Below are 22224 nucleotides of genomic sequence, written 5' to 3'. Positions count from 1 at the left end.
CTTGTATGAGTTAAAGTTTGTTTGAAAGGTTGCCACAGAAATGGTCAGAGAAACAATGCCGAGCATTATAAAGGCTCCCAGTGGCATCATCGAAACATTTGGCGAGCTTTCTCTCTCTGCTGTAACCACTGCTAGTTTTTTCTTTTTTCTCCCAACTCTCTCACCTTAAACACTCGAGCATGTGGGTAAATGTTTTCTCGGCCCCTGAGTGGAAAGAAAGATGTGCTTTGGCAAAGAGTTGTGGAAAGAAAAGTAAGCAAATGATGGTACCAGAGAGAGGGAATTCCTCTGACCTGAAGCTGACCTCTACAGTATAACTCAACGTATGCATACAAAATGATGTAGCTAGTGTCACGGGGCTGTTTTCTTAATATTTCCAAATAAGCTGAAACAACATGGCAGTGGTGATAGCAGCACAGGGCTGACAGGCTATACTGTAAGTGAAACAGGCTGTTTTCCACTCTGGCCTTTCTGCTTCACACGGGTAGTCTTCTATCTTTCCATGCTCACATGCCATGAGGCGCTGTCATATGTCACATTCCTAACGCAAGTTTTCCAAGTTATCCCAGCACAGCATTTTTTTTTCATCATCATGACTGAACAGTAATCATGTGTTTAATTTTATTTGCATTTCACCTCTTGATCTGCCCTCTTTTTTTTTTCTTTTTTTTTAAAGAGTAAAATCGTCTTTAAAAATATTTATCATTGGTAATCATAACTATTGAAACTGTAATTTACAGTCATGATGAATTTATTTCTGCTCCACTCCTCCAGCTATGCAGTGGCAGACAACTCATACCGCTCCATGAGGACGGAGGGGAAGGACCAGTGCATTCTGATCTCAGGGGAGAGCGGTGCCGGGAAGACTGAGGCGTCCAAGAAGATCCTGCAGTACTATGCTGTCACCTGTCCAGCCAGCGAGCAGGTGCAGACGGTGAAGGACCGCCTGCTGCAGTCCAATCCTGTGCTCGAGGTGAGACATTGTGCCATTTTGGCTAAAAATAATGGCCAAAAATATTTTTTCTTAATTTTGAATAACTTAATTAATGATGGTGTGTTTAGATAAAAGCCTTTATTTTGGAGGATGAAGGCAGTCCACAAGCACCGGAGCTTTCATGAGCGCTTGTTTAGGTGTCTCTATGTCTCAGCCAGATGTGTTCCAGATGTCTTTAAGTGTGTGTGCATGCCCTGTACCCTGTAATCTGTGCTACTGTCCTAGACAGACACCGCAGGGAGTCTAATGGCTGCGGCTTTCTCCTTCCTTTCCTGCTTTTTCCTCGTCTGTCAACCCGTCCTTATCACACTTGTTCTCTCCATTTTTCTGTTATCTCTACCTCTTTAATCTATCAATCATCGCTCTGCTCCTTATCCCACTCCACTCTGTCCTCCTTCCAGGCTTTCGGCAATGCCAAGACGTTGCGTAATGACAACTCGAGCCGCTTTGGCAAGTACATGGACATTCAGTTTGACTTCAAGGTGAGCACATCACGGTGATTTATACTGACAGCTACTTTAAGCAGTGCAGCAAGTAGAATCTCATATGTAGCTGCTGTATTTCGACACTCGAGCATGAGAATCGATTAATGCATTATTTTTAAAAGAAACATAAAATATGAAAAATATGAAAATCCCCATGGAACCTGCATGTTAATATCAACCCCAAATCACACCTCAGTACCCCAGCCTCACCCTCTCCGCCTCCTCCCCTTCGTCCCCCCTCCCTCTCTGGCCTTTGTTCCGTCGGCAGGGAGCCCCAGTGGGAGGTCACATCATCAACTATCTGCTGGAGAAGTCGCGTGTGGTCCACCAGAACCACGGGGAGAGAAACTTCCACATTTTCTACCAGTTGATCGAAGGGGGAGAGGAAGACCTTCTCAGACACTTGGGCCTGGAGAGGAACCCGCAGCAGTACCAGTACCTGATCAAAGTAAGAACGTAGTACCTGAACTCGTGTTTGTGGTGCAGCTCATCTGAGTTTTTATTGAGCATCTTATCATCATGGATGTGATCATAATCCTTAGTGTTAGCAGTGTTAGTGCTGTCCATTCATGTATTCTAACTTGGTCTTTTTGGAAACTACAGTCAAAAAGAGTCCATCAGAAAAATTGCTATGCAGCTCCTCCTATGTGAAAATGCTTAAAAGCAGCTGTGTGTGTGTGTGTGTGTGTGTGTGTGTGTGTGTGTGTGTGTGTGTGTGTGTGTGTTGCTATTACAGAGATCATGAGGTAACCTAAGGTCCTCCTTGGATTATCTCATGACCAAACAGCACTAGCTTCAACATAGCTTGGCTGCTTTAAAGCAGTGAGGACAGCAGAGGAATGACAAGTACAGTTCCTAAACTGTGGGTTGGGGTTTTTTTGAGGGGTGTCTAGGATAGTAATCAACATGTTAAAAAAGAAAGGTTGCTATTAATCATAAAATAGAAGTGTTTGGTTTGGCTAATAAGACTGCATGCTACCTGCTCAGGAGGAACTGCTTTCTCACAATTGGATGGGAAGAGAAACATTGCTGATGAATAACTGGTTTGTAAAGATTCACTCTCTCTCTCTGCGACCTGCCAGAAACCACTGGCCTGCACTGTGTGCTTGTCCTAATGGGAGCTTGGCTAATAGCCTCACGGTACAAGGTGTGGAGGGGTCCTCAGGGGAGCGGTCTGCCTTTAAGGCACTAGCTGAACTCTCCCCCTCCCAGCAGCTACCGAGCAGAGCACCTCACATTTGTGTTTGTCTAAATAGGTGTTTAGCTCACATATAAGTAGGTGTTTACTTTACCTGTAAACAGCAATTTGCACATTAGCTGCTTTGTAGGGTTTGCTGGACATATTTAATAAAGGGGATGAAAAGCTAAAACTGACTGTAAATAAGCAGCATGTTTAAAGTGCTTTAGGTCGTTCACATGTTTTTCTTCTTTCCACAGGGAAACTGTCCCAAAGTGAGCTCCATCAACGATCGCAGTGACTGGAAGGTAGTGAGGAAAGCCTTGACTGTGATTGGCTTCAGTGAGAACGAGGTGGAGGTGAGGACGAAGGCCACGCTGGCACGTATTTAGTTTTGTAGGAACATATAAGTTTAGCATGGATAATCCAGTGTGCATTAATGCCCATGGAACAGTTTTTACTACAGGCTGTGCTGCAAACACTGAACTGTGTGTGCCTGAGGGGGTTGTTTCTGCTACTCTGTGGGCGTTTGTTGCTGAGAGTGTTTGTGTGATTTGTGTGTGTGTGTGTGGCTGTTATTCTAAAGTGAGATGTTTCTTGAGCTCAGCGTGGGAGTCTTCCTACATGTTCGTGAGCCTGGGCTCGCCTCCAAAGCTCTTTGAGATCCCACACTGCTCATAAAGTGAAGAACAGGTGTGAGAGTGTGTGTGTGTGTGCAGCTCCGGTTTGATACTTGGATTCCTGTTCTCTCCGGATCTTAACTTTAATCAAAGCAGCTCGTATCAGTCTCATAAAGATAGCCTCGGTAGTAACTTCAGGTTAATCTTATCACGCCACAACCCTTTGTTCTTCTCCTTTTTTCTCACTCCTGTTCCCTCCGTCTCTGCGTAGGAGCTGCTGAACATAATCGCCAGCGTTCTCCATCTCGGCAATGTGCAGTACGGCGGAGAAGACAGCAATGCCTGCATCACCTCTGACATACAGATAAAGTACCTGGCCAGGGTAAGACAATGTTAGGATCACGAACACGCTCAGCGCCACATAAAAGCAACAGGGCTTTTAGTTTTCAGACAAGTCCCTCATGGAAAGCAGAACAAAAGTGAAAACAGAAGGATTGAGTGTCACATATAAGGTATCCTGTATGAGGCAGACAAATTGCACATTTCTTTTCACTTCAAGCAAGCTTTGACAAACATCTATTGAGCTGCTTTAGGTAATAATTTTCAGCAGTCTGCCGAGAACGTTAATAGCTATTCAAACTGTCCTATTCACTTGATAACTGCTTGTGCCTCCACACAGGCAGCAGTCAAGGCTGAATGCAGTCTGCTTCCAGACCATTCATCTGTCCCTTCTTCTTATGTTTAAATTTAACATAAACCTTAACTTAGATTCAACGTTGTTTTGTTTTGTGTTATGGGGTCAAAGGTTAAAAGTCCCTGTAACACGTCCGTCTCACTTTGTTAGTGCTGCCTTTTGGGGGTTTGAAAACATTCTGTGAAAAAGGTTGATTTGGACTGAGATGAGCTGGTTTGGTAACGGCGATCTGTCAAAACATTTTGTGCCATATAACGTTCACGTGCATATGAGGGAACATTTTCACACAAGGCGAGATTTTGGTTATAAAAGGTCAAAGTTCACCTTTTGCCCCAAAAGGCTGATTCTGTTCATCTGGACGTAGCGTTTTCAGTGCGAGAAACGTTTCGTCACCCATCCAAGTGACTTTTTTTTTGAATTCAGTATTATTGTCTAAGTGTCTGAATTCAGTGTTTCTCACAACTATATTTCTGCTGCTTACTAAATGTTTTCTAATCGGGTATTGCCCAAAAAAAAGAAACTGCCCTCACTTCTTCTGGCAGGTTAGAGCTGACTTTGTGGAAATATGGGCCCCGCTCTTTAATTTGTCAAGCATGCGATATGATCCTATCATTACTTTCCACAGAGAAGGCTCTCATTCATGCCTTTAGTCTTCCAGTTAGACCAGGAGTCAGACCTAATGTGCAGATACCAGAGCAGTGCGTCACTGCCGACCAGCAAGATGTCTGTGTGTGTCACCGTGTAGCTTCCTAACGCTGCCGTGCTTTTTTCCAGTTGTTAGGAGTGAATGTGTCGGTGCTGACGGAGGCGCTCACACACAAGAAGATCATTGCAAAGGGAGAGGAGGTGGGTTTGGATACACACTCTCATTGTGCGATAAGCATTTGTTTACAAAGCCTTCCTGTGTGTGTAATGTCTGCTCTAATACAGTGATTTGTCTAACTGTCCCTGCTGAGCCCCGTGTAACTCTGGTTTTGTCAGTCTTTGCTTGTCTGCACTTGTCTCTCACCTTCCTGTCTCTCTGTGTGTTTCATCATCAGCTGATGAGCCCGCTGAACCTCGAGCAGGCATCGTCAGCCCGGGACGCTTTAGCCAAAGCCGTGTATGGACGCACCTTCACCTGGCTAGTTAACAAGATCAACGCGTCGCTGACATACACGGTATACACACTCATACATACAGTTGATAATGTTTTCAGTTCACCGTACTTTTCTGTTTAACCTGGAGTCAGTTACTACATTTGCCACACTGATTACTGTAGCACAGAGCACATCAGTGTCCCTGTATTGTTACGGCACAGCTCCACCTTGTGGGCACAGTCTTGTATCATGTCCTGTAGTACCTTACTGGTAACAACTTGAACACAAATAGATTCAAATTAAAAGAATTTATAAAATCTGTTTTTGTTCCTGTTTTTTGCCCAAAATGTTTCAACGAAGACCATGAAGCTTTAAAGTTTAAATCTTAACCTGTGATTTTCCTTAATAAAATGTGTTTATTGATAAATTTATAAAGCTACCCTTAGTTTAACTGCACCAAAAATTAAAAATGTATAGACAAAGTTTCAAGCCATATCAAAAAGCGCACTAATAACGGCCATCATACATGCTGGACGCTGCACATGTTCATATACATTGAGTGCATTTCTTATTTCTATAGTTTCACATTTGTCATGAATATACACTTTTTTTTTTTATATTATCACACCTGTTACGTGAAATAATCCCATTTTCAAAAAAGAAAGAAAGAAAAGAAACTCTACCAGTTTTAGCTTGTTTTCTATTCCCATAAATTTAACTTTTATGTTTTCTTTAATTCTTTTATCCTCAAGAATTAATCCATCTAATATGAACCATTACCTTTAAATCTCGAGGCTTAAAAACAAACTTATTATAGTGCAGAAAACAAGAGGTAGACGTCTGTTTTTTTTATTTTTTTTAGCCAGTGAAAGAGAGTAGCTAACATACTTGGTTTTAAATTAAGTTTAGAGTCTTCCTCTAAATTCATTACTTTACAAATTCTTTTCCAACCTCTCAGTACATTAATGCCATAGCAGTTATCTATCTTAATGTTTTATTTCTGCAGAATATTATTCAATCCAGTTATTATATAAATGCTAGCACTGGTCTGGTTTACTGTATTGCTCAACCTCATTGGTAGTATTGTTCTGAGCAGCATAACAGCAGTTTCTTTAGATGATGAAATGGTGTTTATTGTATGCTGGGACTTTCCTTTTCCTGTATATTACAAATGCGTTTTTTGTTTGTTTTTTCTAACAGAGCGACTCTTCCAAGAATTACAGTGTCATTGGTCTGCTGGATATCTATGGCTTTGAGGTCTTCCAGCACAACAGGTACAACTACCCCCAAATTAGCCAATGAATCCTTTTCCCCTTTTTGTGTGCTAAAAAACTTAGATGAACTCATTTGGATGTGTTCCACTTCCATTGTCGTCTACTCTGTGAACAGTGTGACATAATAAACTAGAATCAACATGTCTCCTTGCTTTGTCTTATCTGTCTCGTTTGTTGCATGTGTCAGCTTTGAGCAGTTCTGCATCAACTATTGTAACGAGAAGCTGCAGCAGCTCTTCATCGAGCTCACCCTGAAGTCGGAGCAGGACGAGTACGAGGCCGAAGGCATCACGGTCAGACACTGCTCTCTGTCTCAGTGCCCATACACCTGCTGTGATCGACCTGTTGTCATATGTAGTTTCCCATTAAAAGTACCATGTGTTCCTCAGGTCTGGTTTCAGAAAGCTTAGACAGTGATGGCCGTGGACCTTTTCCATATGTAAAAAACCTGCTGTTTGCTTGTTCAGCTGCAGCAAATGTACATGTAGAATTTTTTTCTCTTTTTTTTAAAAAATTTTGTGCAGGGGTTTCCCTACTCTGTGCACCGCTCTGCTCATGCTTTAAAGATTTCTTATTTACTTTTTCCACAGTTTGTTTTCATCAGTGGGTCAGTGAGAGTTCAGGCTCTGCAAAGAGCTCCTAATGCAATTGTGTCTGCAGTTTTCCAAAGTAAAGCCGATAATTGAATTCACTGTTCTGCTTTTTTCCCCCTCAGAGTCTAAACTCAAAGTAATTTAGAGAAAGTGCACATATTTTTAGAAGATGCAGACCCATTAGAAATGAAGCCCTCTTATTGGTTGAGGTGAGGGAGGTGGGGGCCTTTTATTTACAGATTAAAAATTTCAACCTCTTAAGAAGATTACATGTCAAAACAGGTCTGCACTGAAAGATGTTTCAAGATGCTGACTGTTCTCCTCACTTACTCTTATTCTCCTCATTTATATTCATTGAATTTTGATTTTGTTTGGCCCTTCAGAACAAGAGCATCTTGTTTTCATTCTAATGTAAATGTCTGTGTGGTCAGAGAGCAAACAAGTTGTGGGAGAAGCTTGGATTCTCTTCTCAAAGAGTCCATTCTTATCTGATATCTCTCGCTCTCCCCCTCTCTCTCTGCCGTCTCAGTGGAAATAGTTTGACTGTGCTAACAGGTAACAGGACCTGCAACCACCACACTCAGCCTGGGTGCACTGTGATTTTGATTCTTGTGCTTTCAAGTTGTTTTGTGTCTTGGTCTTATCAATTTCTGGTGGCAGCTCAGATTTTAATGAGAAAAAAATCTATTAATGATTTCTTTTTCCTATCTGTGCAGCAGATCGTTGAGCTGCTCAGCAATCAGTCATTTTTTTTTCTCTTAATGATCTCTAACCATAACTTTTGTGCATTTCCAGTGGGAGCCAGTGCAGTACTTCAACAACAAGATAATCTGTGACCTGGTGGAGGAGAAGTTTAAAGGCATCATCTCCATTCTGGTGAGGAGATATGCTAGTCCCTCTCACTTATTGCTTATGTGGTCTAGAAGCAGAAATATTTAAAGAATCTATGGGTGAGCATATTAAAAAGAATAGTCTTTAGTGGAACATATCAGACAAACAGGAATAATCCATGCATAGACAAGCACATAGACTTTTGTCTCCAGCTTCTTATTTAGTGCGTAGGCCTGAGAGTGACAGTCGAATCAAAAACTAAAAATGTAAAATCGGGGGGAAAAAAACAAACAAAGATGTGGTGAATTTGGTTGAAAAGTGACAGAACACTTCAGTCTGCAAGCTCCTCAGACAACAGCAGATTCAAACCACAAACCTCTTCCTGCAAGGCGAGCGCTGCTAACCACTGCGCACTGTGGATCCAGTGTTGGCTGTTCAGTGACTGCTATAAAGAAGCTCACCATGTATCATCTATATTTAGATATGTTACTATATGAATGAATCAAACTTATTTTTTGTGTTTAGAGACATTTTAGGGAGAAAATCAAACATATACCCAAAGATTAAGAGGAAAGTTATGATTTTAAAATGTGAAAGGGAGATGTTCTTGCTTACCTCAGTGAAAATTACACCTTTTGTTAGACAAGTGAACAAGACCTTTTGTACCTGACCTTTAATACACAGGACACAACAGGCAAGTGTGACAGCCAAACTCTGAGAGTTTGTAGTCACAATATTTGACCTCTCTGTTCATGTGTCACAGGATGAGGAGTGTCTGAGGCCCGGAGATGCCAGTGACTTGACCTTCCTAGAGAAGCTGGAGGACACCGTGGGCGGACACGCACACTTTGTCACGTTAGTTTGATATTCTCTCTTCTCATCCACAGCTTATACAGTGTGATCTCACATAAAGTTCAGCTTGTCAGACTTTGAACTATTAAATGTATCCAGTTTATTTCCTGGTAAATCCACGTTGTTTGTTTGTGTTCTTCCCTGCAGTCACAAACTGGCAGATGCAAAGACCCGGAAGGTAATGGGCCGTGATGAATTCAGACTGCTGCATTACGCTGGGGAGGTTAACTACAATGTCAACGGTGTGTGTGTGTGTGTGTGTGTATTTATATATATATATATGTATATGTGTGTGGTTGTGTTGATGTGAGAGTGTACTGCTGTGAACAGTGTCAACATCAAAGTAGTGCTTCTTTTTTCTAAGTGGAAAAAAACAGCCAAGGACAGCATGACCTCGTGCCGTTGCATGTTTGTTATTGTGGTGAATTTGGCAAAGCAGTCAGGCATGTCAGACTCCTTTCCAGTACTAAATACCAGTACTGTTTGATAATACTCCCAGTAAATGGTAAAAGCTCTGAGCAGACTTACAGAAGCTCTAATACTTCACATAACAAAATCACATACATCAGGCCTGTTCTTGCACAGTTTGTTTGTAGCAGTGATGTGACAGATTTTTATTATAAAGTTATATAAATAATCCAGTTTCTGACCATCTTCTTGACATTCAAACGTAACAAGTAGCAATTTTGAACCCTTATTCTTAATGTTGCCCTGGGTCAACATTTCAGAAGCAACAAGCTAGTTAGCCACAAATGCACTGTGTGAAAGTACTTCTTATGAAAATCCTGCTTACTTCTTATGAACCTTGCTTGAAAAAGGTTAATTCACCAATTTGGAAGGCTCACCTTAACAGAGAAAGCATACAGTTAGTAGTTACGTTATCCGTCAAATTAACCTGTAGTAGTAGTAAGTACATTTAGATACAACTCTAAATATATCGGCTTTATTTGCTATTAAGCAAGCTGTTAAAGGTAACCTATTCTGTTCACATTTTTAAACTTTAATTCAGTAACTTTGCATAATTCACAGTCCAAAATTATCCTTACGTATTTGCTTATCCCAGGACTTCATGCAGCCTTTTAGTTTAACGTCTGACTGAAACAAGACAACGTTCTTGTGACTGGATGCCCCTCACTAACAAAGTATTTGAATAGCAGTTGGCTGGGGCCTGACCATATTAGAGGTATCCACTTTGAATAATGTAACGCTGAGCCAAGAGTAGAAAGAAGCATCAGCCCGAACCCTAAGTTTCAGTGACTACTTGTACCTACACTGATCTTGAGCTGTTTGCCGTGGTTAAAATGAGCATTTACATTACATTACATTGTAACAGGGTCATATATGAAAGGAAATGAGGAAAAGTCACATAGATCCGCTTTAAGACCACTTTGAAAGATCCTCAATTGAACTTGTTACAGCTGGAAAATCAGAAAATAAAATTTTTATTTACTGTGGTATAAAATCAAATTCAGTATTAGAAAACTCTTCAGTCTGTCTAAATTGAAAATGTACCACTGTTTGTTTGATTTTTTTTTTTTATTAGTATTATTATTGTTTTAGCTCACTTGCTGCATTGGGAGTTTTTCCCTTTGAAGGAAGACCAAGAAATAATCGGAGAATCTGGATTTTTTTTCTCTCACACATTTGAAGAAGAGAAAGTCAGAGCAGTGGGCCAGTGATGAGTGTTAATGTGAGGTATTGCATTTTCACATCTGACTCTTTCTCCTTTCAGGATTTTTGGACAAGAACAACGACCTGCTCTTCAGGAACCTAAAAGAGGTGAGACAGAGTTTAAGCGAACCATTTTCTTTCCCAGAGTTGACGTTCAGGCTAAACGTACCCTGCGTGTGTGTGTCTGCAGGTCATGTGTATGTCAGAGAACAAGATCCTGACGCAGTGCTTTAACAGGGAAGAGCTGAGTGACAAGAAGCGTCCTGATACGGTGAGATACCTCAGTGTCCATCTGTGCCTCCCTGCTTCAATTTCTGAGGTTTCCTGAGGTCTGCCGTGTTTTTCCTTGTTTGCGTCCCAGCATACTTTCCCACAGCAAAACAACAGTGGTGTGTTTCCCCTCTCCAGTGCTGAGTGGGCGGTCTGATGGGGATTCTCTGTGGCTACCCACTCACTGAGGAATTCCCTGACACTTGTATGTCCTCCATGCACGCTCACTCACACAGGACCTGTCACAGGCTGGCGGGTTAAGAGTCCCAGTACTCCACACTGGGCCCAGTGTTCAGTGTCAGCTGGGCTTGCCGTCACATCGCCGCCCCCTGCTGACGTTGCTCTTCTTAGCTCATCCTCTCTGTCACCAGGCTTCAGTTTGCTCTTCTCCTCGTCACTTTTTATCTTTTTAAGTCTTTGCTCCATTTGCCACCCAGCGTCCTCTTGCCTTCATCTCTCTATCCCCTGCTAACCACCTCTCATTCATCATATTTCTGTGTCTGCCCCTCCAGGCAGCCACCCAGTTCAAAGCCAGTCTGGCGAAACTCATGGAGATCCTGATGTCCAAGGAGCCGTCGTACGTGCGCTGTATCAAGCCCAATGACTCCAAGCAGTCAGGTATGATTTCAAGTCCTTTTTCTGTTAATGTAGTGCAGAACACGATAGAACGCATTCTTTCAAATGTTGTTGTTAAATGTTTGAATCGATTGTTCGCCTCATTCGGTGACAGCTAATGGATCACGATTTCATAATGATCTCATATCCATCATCAGTCTAAAGAGCTTGGAAAGAAAAGTGTCTGGACTTCTTTAAGTTGCTTGAAGACGTTTCACCTCTCATCTGTTCAGTTCAGTTCTGAACTGAAGAAGCTTCTTGGATGAGAAGTCCAGACGCTTTTCTTTCCAAGCTCCTTAGACTACGATGAACCTTCACAGACATATCCATCATCAGTTTTTCCTTCTAGTCTTTGCTTTTTTTCAATGCAAAATCTAACTACGGAACAATACTTTCCCCACAAACACAGCATAAATAATAAATCCAGGGCACAACAAAGAGTATAAGTGTGAGGCCAGGAAAGCGAGGAAGACAGTGAGGTGACACATAGGTGTCAGATTTTGAGTAAATTGGGAGCATTTATGTCTGTTTGTGTGTACCTGCATACGCCCGACCCTCTCTCACATATTATTGCCCCCCTACAACAAAATGATGGTATTTTTGCTGTTATTACTACCAGCTGCCATCACCACTCTAAGTGATGATAATAAAAACAGTTGACAGATGTGAGCTTTCTACTCTTTAATCTGTTCAAACAAAACCAGTGACTTTACTGGACATTTACAAAGAAGCCTGTTGTTTTGGTGGAGACCTGTGCTAATATTGTTTTCCAATTGCAAAGCTTACATTTAGGTGTACTTCATAAATTTAGATTTCAACAGCATGAAAATGTTTCAAGTGCATGTAGTAAGTTTTAATTCTGCTTTATTTGTATCTGTTAATGTTTCACACTATATAAATTCAGATTTTCAAAATAAAATACTCCTGTAATAAAGTTGTTTTTGTTGTCAGCTCGATTCAGATTGCTATGAGTGTTAGTATTTTTCAGAGGGTCAATGTCAGCTTTATGCAATACTTTTAGTAAAAGGAGCTTCAACAAGATAATAATTTCCCCACAAACCTCACATTCATTCTGATATTTCAAAAATTCTGACCTAAGCAGGTTGGATTTGGGGTTGTTGTTGTTTTTTTGTTTGTTTGTTTGTTTTGTTTTTTTCTGCTCCATCAGTAGCTGCAGTGGACCTCTCCGTGTGGTCGTCAGTATATCGGACCAGCCCTTTGTTTCTCTCCACAGTTGGCCTTTTGTTGGTTTCACACTCTTTCTTTGTCCTGTGTCACTCCCACTCCTGCTGCTTAGCATTTACTGGTTTTCTCTGGTTCATTTTGCTCTGCTGCCTTTCACATTTTTCTCACTGAGCCTGCTCTCCCTCTGCTCTCCGTCACAGGTCGATTTGATGAAGTATTGATCCGTCACCAGGTCAAGTATCTGGGACTGATGGAGAATCTGCGGGTGAGGAGGGCAGGCTTTGCCTACAGACGCCGCTACGAGGTGTTCCTGCAGAGGTGATCTGCCACCGCTAACATGTCTCCACAACATCTGCTGGTGTCATCGCAGCTATCGGTCACAAAGATTCTCACATAGAAACACATTAGTTTTAGTAATTCATTGAACATTATTAAGTAAAACTATTTAGATTCGTTCATAACTATGGAACAACGTAGTATTGAGCTTTGCATTCCATTGGATACCTCAGTACACTATAGTAGCTTTTAACACCTACCAAAAGTCTCAATACCTCCTCCTCATACCCCAAGTCATTGGCAGCAAAACAAGAAAAAAGTTCAAAGCTGCTCAAAAGTGACTATTCCCAGTATTTAAACTCGATTTGAATGACAGTAAACCCATGCTGGTGTAGAGCTATTATTCTTCTCTCAGGTGAGAGGCCTTTTAAGCCAAAGTGTCTTAAATCACCTTCTGCTATCATTGCTAACTTAATTTGGAATAGAGGTTGAAAAAAAGAAGTTTCCTGAAGCAAAAAAGGGGAAACAGAAAATTCCTTGTTACTTCCTGTGACGTTAGGCAAAAGCACTAAATCCTCACAGGTCAGAGGCTGGAAAAAGGGATCATTTGGCAGTCTTACTACAGATAAATCAAACAAAGCTTACATATTGCACATTATTTCTCTGACTGGTTTGTGCTCGCCTGAGGCATTTATTTACCTGTATGTCTTTATCTGTTAAAAAGCGGGTCTCTGATAATGATCAGGCAGAGGTGAGACAAACAAATAAAGGCTGGCCTCCAAATAGAAACTATAGAAATAGCTGGCTAACCTGCTGTCTTATAAACAGCCAGACCCTTTTAGTTTTTGATTTAATTCAAATGATTACTTTGTTTTTTTTCTTTTTATGTTTAGATACAAGTCCCTGTGTCCAGGCACGTGGCCTAACTGGGACGGGAAGCTGTCAGATGGAGTTTCCACATTGGTCAAACACTTGGGATACAAGCCTGAGGAGTACAAAATGGGCAGGTCAGCTGCACTGTCTGATGAAGATGTCAAAACTAATCTGTCATATCTGGCAGCTGTCACAGATCCTGTAGAATAAGAAGCACTGTCCCATATTTTGACTTTCTTTATTGTGTCTGTAATTCCATGTCTTTCATAACCACTTAGATCCAAAATCTTCATTCGCTTCCCAAAGACCTTGTTTGCCACAGAGGATGCACTGGAGACCAGGAAACATAGTCTCGGTAAGAGTTGGCAAGTCTCGATCTGACGCATCAATGCCGTTATATTGCTGACAGACAATGTGCTGCAGGTTTGAGCTTGTTGCCTCTGTCCCCACATAGCCACCAAGCTGCAGGCGGGGTGGAAAGGCTACAGCCAGAAGTGCAAATACCAGAAGCTCAGAAACTCAGGTAGGGAGGTTTATATAAAGTTTATACACGAGATACATGTGTATCTCATATTTACAGTAAATCTGAACCATTTATTTATGTGAATTTGCTGTATCTGGCAGCTATTGCAGTCCAGGCATGGTGGAGGGGGATCCTGGCCAGAAGAAGGGCCCAGCGCAGACGACAGGCAGCAAATACAATCCGCAGGTACAGATTATACCGGATCCAACCAGTAGATGGTGCCATACTTTAATGAAAACGTTTATCCATAGAGACCAAGTTTTTGTGTCAGAGGCTGTGGACCATTGGAGCAGCCTCAAGTGGAGATTAGAGGAACTGCAGCTTTTTGGCACTTTAGTATTGCCAAAGGATTGTGCTTACGCGTGACTGTGAAATGTAAAGTATGGGAAGCTCTGTTTGGTTTCATTTAAACATATTTAATTACAACCTTATTACCTTACCTCATTTGCCTTAATTACTAACAGTCAGATTTCGTGTTTTACTCAACAGACTTGCTTTGAGGATCAGTCCTAATAATAATCATTTAAGTAAAGTGAAACAAAATGCAGAATAATTGTCAGGGAGACAATGAAGTAAATGAATTGGAAAAAAACTAATCATTACATTCTGAAAGCTATGAAAGTTCCAATGAGTTCTTTTAAAAAAAAATATAAGGGTGCTGTTTCATTCTAATGTTTCTCTTAGGATTACTGTGAAGAAACTTTATGTTGCTGGTTTTTGATGATTCCAGCTCCTTTCTTGTCTCTCCATCAGGTTCATCAAAGGCTTCATCTACCGTCACAAGGAGCGCTGTCCAGAGAACGAGTATTTTCTGGATTATGTGCGCTACTCTTTCCTCATGAACCTCTGCAAGAACCTGCCCAAAAATGTCCTGGACAAGAGCTGGCCCACTCCTCCAGCTGCTCTCACTGAGGTCAGAATTCAGATTTGACTGAAAAATGTTCATGTAAATGTTCTGTCTGGTAAGACCTTCTCATATAGAAAATGAGTGAAAATTGAAGCCAGTAGTCAAGTAATGTGAAACCTCTGTGTGTCTGTAGGCGTCTGAGCATTTGCGTAAGATGTGCATGCAGAACATGGTGTGGAGTTACTGCAAGAAGATCAGTCCTGAGTGGAAACATCAGGTGATGACTGCCCCGCGCTCTCTATCACACTGTAAGTTTTCTGGTTTGCTGCTTGCTTCATTCACATCACTCTCGCCTTTGAATAGATGGAGCAGAAGATGATTGCCAGCGAGATCTTCAAAGACAAGAAGGACAACTACCCACAGAGCGTGCCCAAGCTGTTTGTCAGCACCAGACTCGGTAAGCCATTGCTCACTCTGCAGCCAACGGGCTACAAATGCTTTCAGATCAGTGAATGTGTCTGCTCTTATTCAGATGGCGAGAACATTAACCCCAAAGTTGTGCAGGCTCTGGGCAGTGAGAAGATGAAGGTTAGTGAAGCTTTAGACAGTTTTAACTACAAGCTCAGCATCAGCATGTACTGATCTTCCTGCGCTTTTGTCCCCAGTATGCAGTGCCGGTCACCAAGTACGACAGGAGGGGCTACAAGCCCCGCCCCCGGCAGCTGCTGCTCACTGCCAACAGTGCCGTTATTGCAGAGGAGGGCAAGCTCAAGCAGCGCATTGACTACGGCGCTCTGAAAGGTCAGAGGTCAAAAACAGACAGACGCTTCTCGTGTCTTCTTGTCTTTTAGCGGGTGTTTGTCACATGATTTGGAATAGTGATTGACATTTTGAAAAGAAAATAGCCACTAATTGTTGTGCTGTGTTTGCAGGCATCTCCGTCAGCTCTCTTAGCGATGGCGTGTTTGTTCTGCACGTGCCCAGTGAGGACAACAAGCAAAAGGTGAAGATGAGGACACCTAACTGCTTTGCTGCTGTTTTGAAGAAGGAAAAAAAAAGTCCCACAGAAAAAACTAATTTGCGTCTGCCTGTGTTTCCTCGCAGGGAGATGTGGTTCTGCAGAGCGACCATGTGATCGAGACCCTGACCAAGATCGCCATCTGCGCTGACAAAATCAACACCATCAACATCAACCAGGGCAGGTGAGAGGCAGAAACACACACACTGTTCCCCACAAAGCTGTGCACGGTCTGCACTGGTAATCTCAGGCTCCTTTCATGTTAATCATTCTGGAGTACTTTATGAGTTCCTTCATGATTCTCACTGCCCCTCTGTTGCTTCCCCAGTATAAAGTTTACAATGGGTCAGGGAAAGGAGGGGATAATAGATTTCACACCTGGATCAGAACTGCTGGTGGCCAAAGCTAAGAATGGACACTTGTCTGTGGTGAGTGTGCTTCATCATCTTCTGCATCATTATCAGTTCTATGTCTTTGTCAGCAAAGTGTTTACAGATGTTTTGGGGGGGGGGGGGGGGGGTTTGTCACTTTGTTGTATACTCGTTTTTCAGTCTGCATTAATGAGTGCTGGTGCAGCTTCAAAGGGTGTATCTACACATCATTCACAGTTCTAAAAAAAAACATTTAAACCAGCTTTCTTTTAATTGGTAGCCCGACCACCTGTCCAACAGTGGGTGGGTGGAGCATCTGCGTTCAAAGCCAGAGCAGTGTGCGTGAGATGACCATATTAGGTTGTAGTAAATACACGGCAGACTGGTCCACATCTTAATGCTTTTCAGCATTCTTTATTACTATCACACACACGGTTGCTGTACAAACCACAGCTACAGCTCAACATACCAACAATAACACTGACAGGAGCCAGTGCAGACTTTAAAGCCAGAGAGGCGTGATTGCAGCTGCTGCTCAGGTGTGTCCACCTCCCCTGCAGTGGCACCACAGACCATGCCCCGCTCTCAGTGATGTCATATAGATGCAAGCTTTGCTGACTGATTTGAATCGATTTACTGATCCTGACTGTTGTTGTATGCTATTCAACTGCTGTGAATAAAGATTTTGGTGTAAAGCAGTACACAGTAGTTTCTGAGTTAAGGTGAAACGTTTCTCCTCCGGCTCCCTTTCAGACGGCTCCCAGGCTGAACTCCAGATGATGGCCACTCTGACCACACACACCAGGACCCATGTCCTCCTGACCTCTGCCATCCACCAATCACATGACTGCAGACTCCACTCTGCTTAAGCCAATCAGATGCAAACTGTCACTAGATGGGTGGCATGTGTTTCCGATTTAAACAAAAAACAATAAAAATCCAGCTAAACTAATTGATATATTTATGTTTATAGATAATATTTTTGGGATTAATACTGTTTAATGCTGTTTAAATATTCTGATTTTATATATGAGGCCAAGGGATAACAAATATATTTGGTGCAATTTTCTTGCACCAGCTGTTTATTGTGCTTTATATGGGAACATGACCAAGAAAACAATAAGGAAAGTGTTAGAATAGAAGACAGTGAGATGAAGGGGGCTGTTGTGGATCAAAGTCAGGGTCAGCTGTTGCCTCTTTTTTTTCCCTGTTTACTTTTTTATTTTTATTTTGCTCCTTTGTCTGCCTGACACTGCTTCGTTAACTGGGCGAGTTATTAAAGCTGTATCTTGTTGCGGAGTGTTAAGAACAAGGTTTGACAGCATGTAGGACAGATGCTGGGAGGTTTGACGAGGAGGAACAGGAACTTTTCGAACATTCAGTAAAGATTTGAGGCCAAAAAAAACTTTAGTGTCAGATGTGGCTGAAAATACCTTAAAGAGTTCAATTTACTACTGAATACTCTTCAGAATCTTTATTTGTACAGTGTTTGAGTAAGAAGAGAGGTAATTGTGAGAGAATCGCAGCAGCATGTTCCTTAAATGCTGCAAGAAAAGAACAAAGTAAGTGAGACGGGTTTGTGGAAAAGGCAAGAGAAAGACGGGGAGAGAGAAGTGAGGGTGCAGCAGTGGTTTGCCTTGATGCTAGGTGCTTGTGCCTTTCTCTCTGACTTTATTTACAACAGTTTTGCAGCTCTTCACCGCCGTGTGAGAACCATGACGCTCCAATGAGTCGAGTTAAGTGCAGATGGGAACCTGCCATCCTCTCAGTGAACGTTGGATTAACACCAGCAGCAGCAGCATGTACAGCACACACCAATTGTTCACCACCACAGAGTCCCTCCATCACTATGTCTGCCCTCCGCTCCACCCTCCACACTGCCTGTTACACTCAACTAACCAGGTGTTGCTACACCTAAATAGGCTTTCACCAGTCTGACAGCTAACAGCATTTTGGCTTTTAAAAATAATAATAATAATTTTAGCCCTGTGAGACTAAATTTTAAAGCTGTATTTGGTTCAGCAATGATTGTACTATATTGGGCTATGTTAAAACGCCAAAAGATGCTATTAATTGATGAGAAGATTGAATTGACAAGAGTCTCATGTCTTAATTGTAAATATGTAGCTACATCCAGCTTGATTTAGGAGAGAATAATGGCACGGTTTGTGGGAAAGACTTTGGTTTGATTTATGGGAAATTTCCAGGAAATCTTGTTTGTTAAAAGCCCTCCTACACATTTGGTTTTGTAATCGTTAATGAAGACAGAATGTAACTCTGAGCTTTATATCTCCAATATAGCCTATTGGAAGGCTAACTCTTTTCTTTGCAATTATAATCAAGCTAACAGTTTCCTCGCTGTAGCCTCATGATGTTCATTCACTCATATGTGACAACAAAAGTAGACTTCTCAGAGCAGGACACCATCTGAAAGGCCAAGAAAATGCCATCTGACGCCAACTGTCACAGCAGAAGTTGTTCAGGTGTAACACATCCTGTAGTCCAGTTCAGACATTTCTGTTTAGCCCTGTCTTACCTCTGATTCTCCCTGAAGCCTGCAGCTGAGACCAAAGATGGGGGAAAGGTTTTGCTCTGGAAAACTTATGAGAGCAGCTCCAAAATGTTTCCACTTGATGTCAGAACTTTGTCTCTGAGTGCTGCTGCTGCTGTGTGCATTAGCCAAAGGCCCTGTTGATTTCTAGTGATTATGTGTTGTATGATTAATATGACGTTATGGTGTCGTACTAAATGTTGTTGGAGATGTAAATGTCCATTTTTGTTGTGTTTTAAATGAGCGACTCAAGCCAAACGAGGTTTGATGATGTGAAACGTTTTGGGGAGAAGAAGCTTTTTGGTGTTTGTTAACTCAAACTTGTCCATGTGCCTTTGTTAGTATAGCAATATAAGATGTGTCTGGGAAGAGGAAGACCTCTGTTAGCCTGCCTGGAGATGTTTCCTCTCTGTGTATAAGCTTTATTCAAACCAAGTCTGTCTGTTGATTCACAGATACACTCTTGTTATCACTCCTGAGTTACTGTATCCACCAAACCAATGTAGAATTCTGCCAACACACTAAACCATGACATAGAATTTGAAGAATGAATAAATTTGAAAATTAAAAACAAACTGGCTGTGTCTGCTGGATGTTGCTTTTTATGTGTGTGTGACCTATCCTTTTTTCCAAAGGGGTTGTTAAGTAGCCCAGAGTTAATAAAATGGCAACAACATGCAACCCTGCAGGGTCCAGAAATGCCTGCTGATGTGTTCTGGGTTTTTTTTCTAATATTTTCCAGGTTGGTTTACAATGTGAACAAGACCAAATGCAAATCTCAGAGTTAGGGTGTGTAACCAAGATTGTAATTTATTTTTTTTAAGATACCTGAAAACATTCATATTTATAAATGATTAGCAACTGAAACTAAACACGAAACGCTTAAAGTGAACCGGTTATGCTAATCCATATAATAAACCCTCATCTGCCACTTTATTAGGTGATAGACCGGAGTTGGACCCCTTTTGTTTTCAAAGCTCTTTTTAATTCTTCGTGGCTTCGATTCAGCAAGGTGCTGGAAACTTTCCTCACAGATGGCTTTGTGGCATGTGTTATCCTGCTGGAAGCAGCCATCAGAAAATGCTACACTGATCATGAAGGGATGGACATGCTCCACAAGAACACTCAGGTAGGCTGTGACATTTAAGCAGTGTTCAGGATGTACTAAGGGCCTAAAGTGTGCCAAGAAAATAGCCCCCACACCATCAGGCCGCCACCTGCAGCCTGAACCATTGATACAAGGCAGGATGGATCCATGGTTTCATGTTGCCTACACTAAATTATGACCCTACCACCCAAATGTGGCAGCAGAAATCGAGACTCATCAGACCACATCCATGTTTTTCCAGTCTTTTGCTGTGTGATTTGGTGAGTTGTAGTTTGTTTCCTATTCTAGCTGGAAGGAGTGGTACCCAGTGTGTTCTTCTGCTGCTGTAGCCCATCTGCTTCAAGTTTAGACATGTTGTACATTCACAGATGCTCTTCTGCATATGTTGATTTAAATGAGTGGTTATTTCCTTTGGTCACACTGCTTTGAGCAGATACTAGTCTACTCTGACCTTTGGCATCAATGCTGGATATTCTCTCTGTAAACAGTAGAGATGGTTGTGTGGGGATATCTCAGTAGATCCATTTTTTAAATACTCAAACCAGCCTCACTGGCACCAACAATCAAAAATCAAGTCACTTAAATCACATCCTCTCCTCTTTCTGATGACTAGTTTGAGCATCAGCAGGTTGGTTTGACAGATGTGTCCACGACCAAATACATTGAGTTGTTGCCATGTGATTGGCTGATTAGATATTTATGTTAAAGAGCGGTCGATACAGTGATCAGTGAGTGTAAAAGGTTTAGCTGATAAGCAAACTGATTGGTGAGTGTTATACAGCGTGTTTCAGATAAACAGGTCATTATGTGCACAAATGACCCATGTGAGGCAAATGCTCCACCCACCTGCCAATCAAACTTTCTCTTTGCGAGGGACAGCCAATCAGGAGAAAGTTAGCTTAAAGTAACATGAACCGAAATTACTACTTTCAGTGTTCAGTGGATGAACCGAGGAACCGCACCAGGCCTCGGTATATGATTAATAAGGATCGTTTTCAATGTTGAAACATGGAAAACTACTCCATTAGAGTCCAACAAAAGTAGTATAGAGGTAAAAACTGTCATTACAGGCCTATTTAAATTTTTTAAAAATCTGTTAAAAATAAGAAATCAAATTAAACATCAAAATGATGGAACAGTAACAAGTTGTATTGTTATATTGACAGGAAACAACAAAGCTTATAAAAACTGTCAAACACCTCCCTATACTTCATGGTGTAAGTGTATATGCTGTGCAGCTGCTCAAGTTCACCCTGTTGTATCAATCATTAACTAATTTAAAAAAAATCCAAGTTGGATGTTTTATAAAATAGCATCAGAAAACTGTTTTCATGCACAAACTGCACTGCAGGCAGTGAGACGTCAGAACCACAACGGCTCATATCATATTCTTCATTTAAACCATGTGGGGGATAGAACCACATGCAGGAGTCCAATCTGATCCAAATTACCTCCTCAAAAGAGCAGGAATGGTTGTGTCTGTGCTACAAAATACCTAACATGTCACAAAAGCAGTGATCTCCATCTCCAAAGTGTCTGTTGTTGTGGGGAGGATGAAATAAGAATGGAGCTATCTGAGTCCCACTGAAAATGCTATGTCCAGATTAACACAATCAACTTTTTGGAATTGAACGTGCATCAAGACCGTTATCTCATGGTAATTTGTTTGAATCTGATTCAACAGACTCCTTTAAATGGCTCCACTGATCACGTGAGTGCTGATTATGTGATTCTGCTGTCAAACAGTTTAGAGGTCTGTGCTATAGTAAACACTAGGTTTCCCGCTGAACCTTTGAGAAGCACGTTTTCAGTGGTTTAACTGTCTGTATAATCTCTGCACTGCGCTGTCATGGTTTGAGGCAGCCAGCAGGTGTCGCCCACTGAGAATACTCCCCTGGTGTTATTTGCCCTCCTCAGAGGAGCTTTTTCCTCTGGACCATGTAAACCCTCCTCTCCTGTAGTTCAAGGAATCCTGCATTTGGCACGAAGCTGAAAGTAAACAGGGTGTCACCTCATATTCTGGTGGATTTATGGGCAATTTGTGGCTTACATAAGCACACACACCTCACGAGGCTTTTCAGAAGTTTCCTAGTTTACCGTAGCCCACTGACACCTTTAATGCAGATGCAGAACATTTTTTCCTCCACAGATCACAGCTGGACAGTCTGGGTTGTGCTGTCCTCTTTATGACACTGTTTTTGTTTCACAGTGAGAGCTACATAATGACCAGCTGTTCAGTCCTTGTCCAAACAAGCCCCCACAGTATATTTCTTAATATATTGTGAAACAGTGCACATGTATAACATTGGAGCGCTCT

The 22224-nt window shown here is 41.8% G+C and overlaps 1 protein-coding gene across 3 annotated transcripts in view; it reads left to right on the top strand.

Moving 5' to 3' along the window:
* Positions 1–19374, top strand: part of LOC309687970 (unconventional myosin-Ic-like) — a 66398-nt gene extending 47024 nt beyond the window's left edge. For all 3 annotated transcript variants that reach the window (XM_082503338.1, XM_082503340.1, XM_082503339.1), the window contains 29 exons: positions 775–973; positions 1396–1476; positions 1748–1927; positions 2917–3015; positions 3548–3658; positions 4745–4816; positions 5011–5130; positions 6250–6323; positions 6511–6616; positions 7712–7792; positions 8511–8602; positions 8747–8841; positions 10332–10378; positions 10461–10541; positions 11053–11158; positions 12541–12658; positions 13510–13623; positions 13768–13844; positions 13944–14012; positions 14114–14198; positions 14766–14925; positions 15053–15136; positions 15223–15316; positions 15392–15447; positions 15525–15660; positions 15792–15862; positions 15964–16061; positions 16206–16305; positions 17002–19374. In XM_082503338.1, coding sequence (XP_082359464.1) covers positions 775–973; positions 1396–1476; positions 1748–1927; positions 2917–3015; positions 3548–3658; positions 4745–4816; positions 5011–5130; positions 6250–6323; positions 6511–6616; positions 7712–7792; positions 8511–8602; positions 8747–8841; positions 10332–10378; positions 10461–10541; positions 11053–11158; positions 12541–12658; positions 13510–13623; positions 13768–13844; positions 13944–14012; positions 14114–14198; positions 14766–14925; positions 15053–15136; positions 15223–15316; positions 15392–15447; positions 15525–15660; positions 15792–15862; positions 15964–16061; positions 16206–16305; positions 17002–17028 — 2833 coding nt within the window. In that variant the 3' untranslated portion in view covers positions 17029–19374. The remainder of the gene's footprint in view (positions 1–774; positions 974–1395; positions 1477–1747; positions 1928–2916; positions 3016–3547; positions 3659–4744; positions 4817–5010; positions 5131–6249; positions 6324–6510; positions 6617–7711; positions 7793–8510; positions 8603–8746; positions 8842–10331; positions 10379–10460; positions 10542–11052; positions 11159–12540; positions 12659–13509; positions 13624–13767; positions 13845–13943; positions 14013–14113; positions 14199–14765; positions 14926–15052; positions 15137–15222; positions 15317–15391; positions 15448–15524; positions 15661–15791; positions 15863–15963; positions 16062–16205; positions 16306–17001) is intronic.
* Positions 19375–22224: the final 2850 nt, after the last annotated feature.

This window comes from Aulonocara stuartgranti (assembly GCF_965226115.1).
Source record: "Aulonocara stuartgranti genome assembly, chromosome: 14".
Taxonomy (NCBI): Eukaryota; Metazoa; Chordata; class Actinopteri; order Cichliformes; family Cichlidae; genus Aulonocara; species Aulonocara stuartgranti.
Note: the sequence above shows the minus strand (reverse complement) of the source record. Positions and strands in the feature narration are given on the sequence as shown.